At 37.1% G+C, this 12811-nt stretch overlaps 1 protein-coding gene across 1 annotated transcript; it reads right to left on the reverse strand.

Moving 5' to 3' along the window:
- Window positions 1–10368: 10368 nt before the first annotated feature.
- Window positions 10369–10950, reverse strand: LOC121392241 (uncharacterized protein F54H12.2-like). Its single transcript, XM_041523554.1, has one exon. The coding sequence runs from the start codon at window positions 10948–10950 to the stop codon at window positions 10369–10371; it is 582 nt and encodes a 193-aa protein (XP_041379488.1).
- Window positions 10951–12811: the final 1861 nt, after the last annotated feature.

The following is a 12811-nucleotide window of genomic DNA, read 5'->3' on the forward strand; positions in this document are numbered from 1 at the left end:
TAGTAATCCAAGTCTAAGTTTGCGTCTCTATTGATTTTGGAGCGTTCTACGAGACAAGTGACGTAAAAACCCAGGTATGATCACTGAGAATCTTATTATGATTACACTCGGCTTAATTACACATCCCCAGGGCCGTATCCAGCGAACTTAACTGTGGTGGGGTGTGCAGTGAAAGGGGTGAGTTAGGGTACACTATTTAGGTCTCACTACACGGATGTTATCTGTCACTGAAATCCATGTTAAACTGCCCAACTTCAAATGAAGATTGCCAAGAGAACTCAGCTTAAGTACACATCTCCAGGGCCGTACCCAACCTACATAACTGGGGTGGGGTGTGCAGTAAAAAAAAGGTGAGTCGGGGTACAATATTACGGTCTCATTACACAGATGTCATCTGTCACTGAAATGCATGTTAAATTGCCCAACTTCAAATGAAGATTGCCAATAGAACTCGGCTTAAGTACACATCTCCAGGGCCGCATCCAACGTATATAACTGGAGTGGGTGTACAGTAAAAGGGTTGAGTTAGGGCACAGTATTTATATCTCACTAGTCATATGTCATCTGCCATTGAAATCCATGTTAAATTGCCCGACTTCAAATGACGATTGCCAATAGAACTCAACTTAAGTACACATCTCCAGAGCCGTATCTAGCGTATATAACTGGGGTGGGGTGTGCAGTAAAAAAAGGTGAGTCGGGGTACGATATTAAGGTCTCATTACATAGATGTCATCTGCCATTGAAATCCATGTTAAATTGCACAACTTCAAATGAAGATTGCCAATAGAACTCAACTTAAGTACACATCTCCAGGGCCGTATCCAGCGTATATAACTGGGGTGGGGTGTGCAGTAAAAGGGGTGAGTTAGGGTACAGTATTTATATCTCACTACACAGATGTCATCTGCCATTGAAACCCATGTTAAATTGCCAACTTCAAATGAATGCCCATAGAACGGGTTCTCGTTGGCACTAACAACATACACCATTGCGAATATACATTATATAAGCATTTATCTTCCCTCTAAATTTTATAACATTTCCGTCTCAGTTTTGTTTTTATATATATAACCACATTTGGCTTTAGTACTAGTCCAAACAGGTGGTCTAGGAACCCATTCACAGCGGACGCCTCTTTCGCTATACACCCATGTCCCCAAATAACATGGGCAAAAAGCAGTTAGAGGGCTTACCACATATATACTCTTTAAAAATCGTAGAGAAACCTGAAATATTAATGTTAGACAGAATATACGTTTTGACCACAGACATCCTAGTAAAGAACGTTCAGGTCTGTTCATCAACACACCGAAACACATTCCACAGTTTGCACATGCATCACGCATTGCCCCGTACACGTGCGTGGGGTATCATTATCGATTTTGACCATTTCCAGAAAGGTCGATTAATCACTGTGGAACGTTATTTCTGTCAATGTTTTTCATTCTGTTGATCATACAGTTGTTACTGTTTTGGTTTTAGTCATTTTTATTGTTTGAATTTGCGATTTACTGATAAAAAACGTCAACTTTCAAATTTCACTTCTGACCCCAATCGTCCTTCAAGATCTTTGGTGGTCATAAAACCTACTGTAATACTGAACTACCGGTTGTAATGTTTGCCCAATTAATTCACTAATTCACTATTATTCCACACAGCTAATATACCTTACAATTTTGGCAATTGTAAATTTTTATTAGAGTTCCCCTACTTTTTTGAAGTGTATATTATGTCACAAATAGGAATGAAAATTTGTTTTCTTTAACGACACCACTGGAGCATATTGATTAAATAACCATCGGCTATTGGATGTCAAACATTTGGTAATTCTGACTCGTAGTCATTAGAGGAAGCCCGCTATATGTAGTTTTTCTAATGCAGCAAGGGATCTTTTATATGCACTTTCCCACAGACAGAAAAGCACATACCACGGCCTTTGTCCAGTTGTGGTGCACTGGTTGGAACGAGAAAACACCAATCAATTGAATGGATCCACCGAGGTGGTTCGATCCTGCTACGATAGGACCTCAAGCGAACACTCAGCCGACTGAGCCAAATCCCGACCCTTCATTAGAGGAAACCCGCTACATGTTTCCTAATGCAGCAAGGGATCTTTTATATGCACTTTTCCACAGACAGGAAAGCACACACCTTTGCCCAGTTGTGATGCACTGATTGGAAGGAGAAAAAAAACCCATATCAGCTGAATGGATCCAGCGAGGTGGTTCGACCCTGCAACGCAAGCACCTCAAGCGAGCACTCAACCGACTGAGATAAGTCCCGCCCACCAAATAGGAATGAACTCTCACCCGGAAGTGAACTGTGTAGTGAGACCTCAAATGTCTTCTCCGGCTAAACAAAATGGAACTTGTAAACTTTTGAACTTTTTAAGAATTTATTTATTTATTTATTTATTGATGAGGCAATTTTGACACTTAAAAATAATTTACATTTCATCATCACATACTCCGTTCGTATCATCTGCAACAAAAAAATCTGCTTAAATATTTGCATTTTACTCGAATTTTCCATTCCTCTCTATGCCCACTCCTATATGTTTTCTGGATCGACCCTTAATTGATTATCTGCACCACTAGACAAACCTCTCTGTGTAAGAAGTTTACGATGTCGAGCGAACTGAGATGGGGTCCACTTCCATTAGAGATTGTATTCCATCATGTCCAATGATGTCGGCAACACAACACCGACCGGCTTGTTTTTATGTGAGTTTTGGGGGTTTTGTTGGCTTTTTTTTTGTAGTTGGGTGGGTGTTGCAGGGATCTCGTCAAACATTCATTCATTCATACATTCATTCATATATTCTTTCATATATTCATTCATATATTCATTCATTCATTCATTCATTCATTCATATATTCGTTCATATATTCATTCATTCATTCATTCATTTATATATTCATTCATATATTCATTCATATATTCTTTCATTCATTCATTCATTTATTTATTCATTCATATATTCATTCATTCATTCATTTATATATTCATTCATATATTCTTTCATATATTCATTCATTCATTCATTCATTCATTCATTCATTCATTATTATATATTCATTCATATATTCATTCATATATTCTTTCATTCATTCATTCATTTATTTATTCATTCATATATTCATTCATATATTCATTCATTCATTCATTTATATATTCATTCATATATTCATTCATATATTCATTCATATATTCTTTCATTCATTCATTCATTCCCCCATTCCCCCCCCCCCCACCCCCAATAAAGAATTCCACATGTAAAACAGTTGGTAATTCCGATCGTAGTCATCAGAGGAAACCCGCTCCCACCCCTAATAAAGAATTCCACAGTAAAGTTTATTACTGCAGATGTCACCAATACATGTTTTATTTCCAATCAAGGTTGAAGCACGGCCATCATGGGCATGCACTCCAGTGGAAAAAAACCCTCCTGAATTCAAAATGGCCGCCAATAGTTACAATTTGTAATGAAATTCTCGGATTCTAAGACACGTAGAACCATGATTCCAAAACCTTCTATCATGTTTTAATGGGCTGCGAATCAACCAGAGCATATAAAAAGTAGGTAATATGTTCGCCATATTGGATTTTATATTTTAAAGCTGGCCGCCATGTGTAAACGTTTTCCATGAAAATCTCGAAGTCTAAAGCAGATAGGTATTGAAATCATTACAGACATTCATTTTTATGTTTTATTTCCAATTTAGGTTAAAGCATGGCTGTTGTGGGCACACACTCCAATAAATATATTTTCAAAAATCGCCACTTTAGGTTTATTATTACAGATAATAGCAATAAATTTGCTTTCATTTGTTATTTCCAATTAAAGTTAAGGCAAGCCTGTTGTGGGTGCACACTCTAATAAAATGAAATCAACTTTAGGGATATGATTGCAGGTGATACCCGTATATTTGCTTTCATATTTTATTTCCAATTAAGGTTAAAGCTTTCTTATATATCCTGGAGTAATCAATAATATTGACATCCAATAGCCGATGATTAATAAATCAATGTGCTCTAGTGGTGTCGTTAAATAAAGCAAACGTCTAATCAATAGCCGCGCACCTAAGAACAAACAGTAAAGTAAACACGTGTAACCGAATAGAAATAAAACGAATATTATTTACTTCAATAGTTGGTCCTTTGCTGTATATAACACACTATTTGTTATTAATATTTACTAACGAATTCATTAGCTATAGAATTTAAAAAAAAATATATAACCCACTTTTGGCGTACTACGTAAAACGTAACGAATAGTCGCGCTCTCCATTCTATTTACGTTCGGCAATTTCCGTCTCTGGACTGTTATATTTGGTATTAGAGAAAACTGACTTTTTACTGATGAAAAAAAACAATTATGTAAATTATTCATCAAAATGTTTTTCAATTTAAATAGACAGTAGTATATTTTTTACGTAACGGGGACAACAATGGGAATACAATGGAAACGCCTCCAATACAATGGATATGCACCTCCGGAACAATGGCTCCATGCCTCCGGAACAATGGCGATGTCACCTATTGTTCGCCTATAGTACAATGGCGATGTCTCCTATTGTTCGTCTTAACACAATGGCGATGTCACGGATTGTTGACATTAGTACAATAGAAATGCACATATTGTTCGCCGGTATAATGGGTGTCAGACACCTATTTTTACGATGAACTAGTTTCGAGTTTTATTTATAGATACTACGAAATACGTGGTGAAACTGTTTACTTTGAATCGTGGATGGTTTTTAATGATTTATTTATAGTTGTGTACTTGAAATGTAAATATTAAGCTGTCTGGTTTCATTTTAATATATCGATAATACCGTTCCAATTTTTTTTTCTTCTCGAATATCATCTAATTAAATTAAATTTTAGTTAAACCGTTAGACCGACGTCAAGTTTCCTGTTAAAACTGACAAAAATAAGAGTCGTAAACTTCTAAATAACTGACAATGTTACATGTGTAATTTACTTTAGAGTGCATCATTATGTTAGCAGAACGTAAGTAAATATTGTTTAGCTATAAGAACGTGTGTCTTTTTTTATATGTTTTGTGTCGTTTAAGAAATGAACAGTCAAGATATACTACGACCATGTGATAAATTTGTTAAAGCAATATTGGTTTCAACAAACAGTTTGTTGAAAAGTCGGTGAGCGATCCACGAAGATCAGTGAATGGGGTATATGATACGTGAACGTTTACTTTGGTGGCTATAAAGCAAACATTTGATGTGAACACAGTGTGTGTGTACTGCTTGATTTGTCTGGCCATGTCAGAACGTACAATGCAATGGCGATAATCTAGGGTCCGTGTGTGTGTGATTTCTTTTTTATAAATGGAAACAAGCTGTCTACTGCGATTTTTTAATCATGTAAAATATGTTTTTACATGCTGTATTGTATGTGAGAAGAAAAAACCGCACCAAGTATCATTAAATCAAATTTATATAGAATACCGTACAGAAAGTATATTACAATGGAATAAAATGTTTTATTTAACACATTTGGTGAAGGACCACAGAAACCTACTGTCGCCATTTCATAGCCTACCCTTTATATATATATATATATATATATATATATATATATATACATGTGTGTGTGTGTGTGTGTGTGTGTGTGTGTGTGTGTGTGTGTGTGCGTTAATAATATATTTAAAAAAAAGATAGTTTTTAAACCAGAGACGATAGGATTATATAGATAGGCGAGGTACTTACACCCAGCAGCTAGTATAAAGCTGCCTGTTGCATATAATAATCTTCATTTGTGTAAATGCATTTGAGATGAGCAAACAGTACTCTTGGATCATTGTGGCGTACCCCCGTGGTGAATCGGAGCGAGTGTTATCGGAGGGTTCGCAGTGGTATAAATGCAAGTCTGAAGCTATTGAGTCACTCAAACATGTCGCACGTGGTGTCGACATTCCAGACTGCTGGGATGGCCCGTACTATTTCATAGTAAGCAGATCTGCTTGCGTTGTGAATTATGACAGACTTAATTAATGAAATTTTGAGTTACTTGAAACCTTTCAAGAATGCATGTATCAGAGGCGGGCTCTGTTGATTCACGCATCACTCGGACAATCCAAGACGTTGATGAAAGTGGATTAAATCTATTCAGACTTCAGTTGAACAAAATTCATCATGGGATCAACATCATGCCCTGAGTGTGGGAACAGTTTTTCCAGACATGATAATATGCAAAGGCATCGGAGACAGATGCACCGGCCAGACACCCCTCCCCCTCCTCCTCAATTACTCCCATATACTCCTCCTCCTCCACCTCCTCCTCAATTACTCCCATATACTCCTCCTCCTCCTCCTCAAAGGTCTTTGTCAGCGACACAGTTAGCAACTTCAGGATTACCTGCTGAACAATATGGAGAGCCTTTCAAATTTACTATCCCGTCTAATGCTGTTTTTGTGGGCCCAAGTGGATGTGGAAAAACTATGTTTATGTATCAAATACTCCAAAAAGGACTCATCAAGCCAACACCTAACAACATCATATGGTGTTACACAGAGTGGCAGCCGCTTTACCACACTATTCGTGAAAGAATGCCCCAAGTGCAGTTTGAGAAAGGTATCCCCTACAACTTACAGGACGACGATTTCTTTAATGCACGCAACAACAATGTTTTAATTCTGGATGATCATATGACCGAGGCCAAGGATGACAAACGCATCTCTCAGTTATTTACAAGGACTTCACATCACAAGAATGTAACTAATTTTCTTCTGTTACAAAACTTGTTTCCAAGAGGCAAGGAGTCACGTGATATTGCTCTCAACTCTCACTATGTGACTTTGTTCAATTCACCCATTGACAGACAGCAAGTGAACTTGTTTGCGAGAAGAATTTACCCCAGTAATAGTGATCGTTTTATGTCAGTTTATGAGACTGCTGTTCAGAAACCTTATGGGAATCTCACGATCGATTTGCGACCATCAACTCACGAGAATAACAGACTTAAACCCAATATTTTAGACATTCCAGCACGGATCCAACAACTGCAGTCCACTCAACCCACAGACCACGGAATTAAGCGTAACAGTAATACTTTAAAAGACGTTTCTTCGCCGCCCGACAGTCACATTCCTTCAGATACCCGAGCCGTAGACACTGTTAAATCATTTTCTGAAACCGGTAGCAATTTGGGACAAAAGGAATATACTGACGAAGACTTGGGCGAATCTGGTGACGAAACAGGTTCATTTATTATGGCTACTGCTTGTACCGATTGTGGCGTTTTGTTTGGTAATATGACTGACTTACAACGCCATATTAAAACGTGGTGTCCTGAGAACGAATTGGTACAACCCCGAAAACGCACCAAATACCATGATGAAGACACCAACAGTCATGACATTTTTAACTCGCAGAAAGGAGACGGAAAACACATGTTTGATAAACGAGATCATGATCTGACTATAGAATGGCAGAATGTCGGCTTACAACGTGTGTGGGGTCGTGTTCGTGCAAACCATCTAGAAGACATGAAACTCAGACGTAAGAAATATCAACAGCAAGGAAAGACACAAGAGTGGATAGAGAGAAAACTAGCGCGACTGTGGGAACATGAATTAGTCAAAACACTGATTGTTATCATTGAATTTACAAAGTATTTTTCAAAAGCACCTTTGTTTCGATTTATATTCGATAGTTTAAACAAAACAGATCCTAACACAGATCACACAGTGATAAAGGACAAGATCAAGCTACTGTTGAAACCCATCATGAAAGACATTATACCACATGTAGACCTGACAGAAGAAGAAGAAAGCGAGTCGGAATCTAATCATTCAGATCTTTCTGAAATGAGTGAACCGGAATAGCATACTTAAGTTTATTCTATACATTTGTATGTTCACAGTTACATAGACCATTGGCCAGTCCGGACAATAAAAACAGCATGGTTGTCAATAGGAAGCGAGCAAACCTCATTCACATAATCAAATCACATTCAGTCATGGTAAAGAATGGAAAGAAGAAACCAGTTGTTTTGTTTCTGAAGAGACAGGCAGATCTTGGTCCACCCGGGAAGAAATTCCTTTAAAACATGTGACCGAAGTGAATGTTTGTAAATGCACAGAATTAGATGTAACATGTATTTTTCGCTGTTGTTTATTTTACAAATGTAATAAATTGTATGTACTACTAATCCAATAAAGTACATTTGTTCATGATATTGAATGAATTGTTATTTTGTCATTGAATACAGATACTAAGAGTAATGGAAATAAGTACATTTAAAAAGGATAATTGGGAAACAAAGTTGTGGTGGACTTACGATGTGTGTGTGTGTGTGTGTGTGTGTGTGTGTGTGTGTGTGTGTGTATATATATTCTAACAACACCACTAGAGAACATTGGTTTATTAATTATTAACCATTGTTTTCCATTAGCAACACTGGATCTTTTAGATGTAGGTTTTCACAAACAGTAAAGCACGTGTATGTCAAAGCCTTTGATATACCAGTTGTGATTTACTGGTTGGGACGGAGTAACCGCAATCAGCTAAATGGATCCACCGAGCAACGCAAGCACCTGAAGCGAACATACACCCAAATGAGCTATGTATTCATGCTTGTATATGGCAAACAAATAGAAAGTCCAGCTATAAGAAGTATATTTTCGTAATGAGAATTGCTTGCACGATCACTTGTGGCTATGAAAACAAAAACTGTAATGTAAGCGACTGTCCGCTTTCAAACAGTCATGTCTGACCGAATATTTGTGTTACCTGATAGGATATTTATCAGTAGCGGTCACACCCTGTCACCGCAATAATTGTCGAAACTCTTTATTAGCACAGCATGGCGATCATAAAGGAGGCTAGGTGTTAATGTAAACATTCTGCTATGTGTACAGAGTAGAGATGACACTGCGGTCACACCATGACATTGCAAGCATTTTGAATCTCCTGGCAAACTGTTAGTAGCAAAGCACGGCGATCATATAGGAGGTTGGGTTTTTGTGTAAAAAAAGAAGAAGCTTAAAACAGACGAACGGAAATATATGTGTTACTTTGAGACAAAAGCTCACTGCATAAATATAATGAACAGCAAAGGGAAATCATCAGTGGTGCAACCTACGTTATTTTGAAATTAACGTATTGTACTTAACAGTAAACTATTTTGAAATTAACGTATTGTACTTAACAGTAAACTATTTTGAAATTAACGTATTGTACTTATCAGTAAACTATTTTATAGCAATAAGAATACTGGTGCATTTAATGTGTTGTTCAGTATATTTGTTTTAAAAAGAGGAAGTAAATAAACAAAACACATTATAGTTTATATATTTCTTATTTTAATGTAAAATTATGTGCTTTGGATAGTTAAATTCAAAGTGTTTGGGATACCCATTCAGTAATGTGTTTTGGAATACCCATTCAGTAATGTGTTTTGGAATACCCATTCAATAATGTGTTTTGGAACACCCATTCAGTAATGTGTTTTAGGATATCTATTCAGTAATGTGTTTTAGGATACCTGTTCAGAAATGTGGTTTGGAATACTGACTTGTGATGGTGTTTTGTTCGGATACCTATTCACAAAAGTGTTTTAGGATACCTGTTCAGAAATGTGGTTTGGAATACTGACTTGTGATGGTGTTTTGTTCGGATACCTATTCACAAAAGTTTTTATTTTGAAATTATTACTCCTCTGCTTTCGAGTAAACAATTATAATAAAATACTGGAGTAAACACCCCTTGATAATAGTAAGGTCTCACAACAAAGAAACATAATAACATGACAACGTACACAATTTTCACATCAATTTATTAATAATGTACAACATAATGCATATTTGCTGTAGTATACTGTATTATTTATTGTTTACAATATGTAGTGAGTTACATGGAATACACGATTGCGTACAGTATCTAAAGTATTTACATATAAAATTGTATACAAATACATCATTCTGTAATTTATCTTCACTGAACTGATTCACAATTTCGTTCATTATCAGTTCAGTTTTACATTTCTGTAGCAGGTAATACAAACAATAAAATGCACACGTTCTGCTATTTATCATTTGAAGGGATTTGCTATTATAAACATAAGATGAACTGTGTTTCTTTAAAAATTCTACAAACTTCTTGTTATAGTACTCAGGTGGTTTCCCAAAACTATCGAAAAACTCTGCTTTGTTTTTGTTAAAATAGAACGCCACCCAGTGTTTGCCGGGAAGGTGAGATGGGTCCGTGTTTACAATACACCCCCATTGTCCACCACGAGTTATTCGTGGTAAAGTATTACTGGAATACACACCAACGATGTACGAACGAAGATCTGGGTCACAATTGATCGCACATTGCATTTGTATACCATTCATGATTTTATTTAACAAACACGTTCCTGGTCTGATCTATTTCAATCAAGCTGGGGAATTCACCATACACTATGCAACTGACAGTCTTTGTCAATGCAGATTTAAACTGCACTTCTAGCCGTAAATTACCGTTCTTTAATAAACTTAAATAATCAGAGTCCACTAAAACGGGTTCAAGGTTGAACACAAACAGGCCATTTCCCAAAGAAAATTCAGTTCTTTCAATATAATTTCCACAATCCAGGTTCCAGCTATTAACACCTTCGAATAAATTCACGTATGCACTGACATCATCTGCTTCGACTGGTCGACCGGGCACACTGACACCATCCAAATATAAACCAACCGTTTTCACGAATGAACTCTGGAAGTTAAACGGGTTCTTTGTGTATGATCCACTCACACCGTCACCGTCGACAAATCCAACAATCAGTTTACCTGGACACTGCGACTGGTACACACTGTCCCACACGTAGCTTTGTTGTGTTGATGGAATACTACTCAATTTGACTTCGGTTTTAGTGAAGGGGTACAAGGCGTTAGACTTTTCAAACAGCTTGTTGTGCGTTAAGATTAGAGCACTGTTCATTTTTAATTTACATATCTTGAAGTAAATATCTTATAAAACGATCTTGTATTCTTGCCCCGATTTTCCAGACATTAAACAAAAAGGTATGGAGCTTCGAAATAGCTTAACTGTCATATCCACTCCATTTACTAAATATCTTCCCATGTTAAAAATATCTTCACACAGAGGTCCTTCCATAGTAAGGATTTTACTTTCAGCGATGAGCGGACCTCGATCGGCCAGTCCAGAATTAGTTCCATTAATGGGATCGGTGCTTTCGATGTCCGCTTGTACTTCACCAGTGTCCTTGTAGAACAATTGGGACTGAAGTTGCGATTGTTTGGCCTCTGCTCCGTAATTCAGTAAAGTTTGAATAAAGGCTTTGTAGGGATAGTGATTGTTGGCCGAACTCACCAGCTGACCTTGTAGATATACGGCGACTTGTGACCACAGGGCTTGCATGAATAGATTTACTGGTGCCACGTGTTCATCTTTACCTAGATCCGTTCCATCGGAATGACTGACCTTTAGCTTGACATGTAAACGACTACGTTTCAAATCCACGTAGTCGCTTCCACTGTTTGCAATTTGAAATTCTACTGGTGACGAATCTGTAATTTGACTAACAGGTCTGACGTTTTTGCTTCTGACGATTCGCTCGCCAGATTTACGTTTTATAGCCCTGGTACGTTCCTGTTCAGCTTCGCTCGCCAGATTTACGTTTTATAGCCCTGGTACGTTCCTGTTCAGCTTCGGCCCTTTCTACCACGTCTTGTGTTTGTGACGTCACTTCTATTTTAGGTTTTTTGTTGTTCACGTCACTGTTGACATGTCTCGGTATCATTGGAATCATGTAAGAAAACCACTTGTTTTTATAATTACCAACTCCTGATCCTACTTGCTTATTTGACCGAACAACATTCTTTGTTTCTTTATCGAAATACTTTAACCATTTATTTACATCCGGAACATAAAGTTTTCGATCCATAATAATTTACTCTAAAAATGGATAACGTCGTAACAGTAATGTCACACTCGTGTTCTCTTTGATAAATGAGACTGGAGTGGTGGATGTGTCCTTTATATGTATTTCAATATAGGAAATCTCTTTCACTACAACAGGAATGTTCCACAATGTATTAAACTCATACCGTGGACCATCTCGTAAATCAACACGTCTCAGTAAAGGTACAAAACTATCACCTACTAGACTGCTGTCACACAAATTACACAACACGTTCACTTGTAAATCGTTCATACTATGAATATCAGTTTTCCCAAAATTCAAATCTACAAGAGACACAATCCATACACCTTCAAACGCTAGTCTCTGGTTTAATTTCACACGGAAATGATAGGGGTTGTTATCGGGAAAAACTGCTTTTGAATCCGTGCTCTTCAATATAATGTACTTCTCCATGACTCACGCAGTTTTCAGTTCTCCTTCTTCTACGTACGAATCGAAGCTAGGTGGCCATCCTAACCACCGAACCAAATAGTACACTTTTCCCTTTTCCTTCTTCTTTTTTAACACTTTTTCGATTTTCCACAGAATGTCTTGATTTTTATACACTTTCTGTAGTTCGCTCGTATAAAATATACCTTTCAGTACTTCGTCGTGAAAATCTCTCAGTCTGTAGATTGGAATACCTTGTCGTCTACTTCTAGAATGTATTTTAAACAACTCTTCTGTCCACCTCAAGTCCTGCTCCTTAGTGAATGATTTACGCAAATAGCTGATTCTTGTTAAATCACCCACTTTAAATACAAATTTTGCTAATGGTTTCTTTACTTTAAGTTTCTTAACTATGGGTTCAACATACTGATGACTCCACACTTTAATTTCGTTTGCTTTATTTACATCAGCCGGTGCCCACTGTCC

The sequence above is a fragment of the Gigantopelta aegis genome, unplaced genomic scaffold (genome assembly GCF_016097555.1).
Source record: "Gigantopelta aegis isolate Gae_Host unplaced genomic scaffold, Gae_host_genome ctg3563_pilon_pilon:::debris, whole genome shotgun sequence".
NCBI lineage: Eukaryota > Metazoa > Mollusca > Gastropoda > Neomphalida > Peltospiridae > Gigantopelta > Gigantopelta aegis.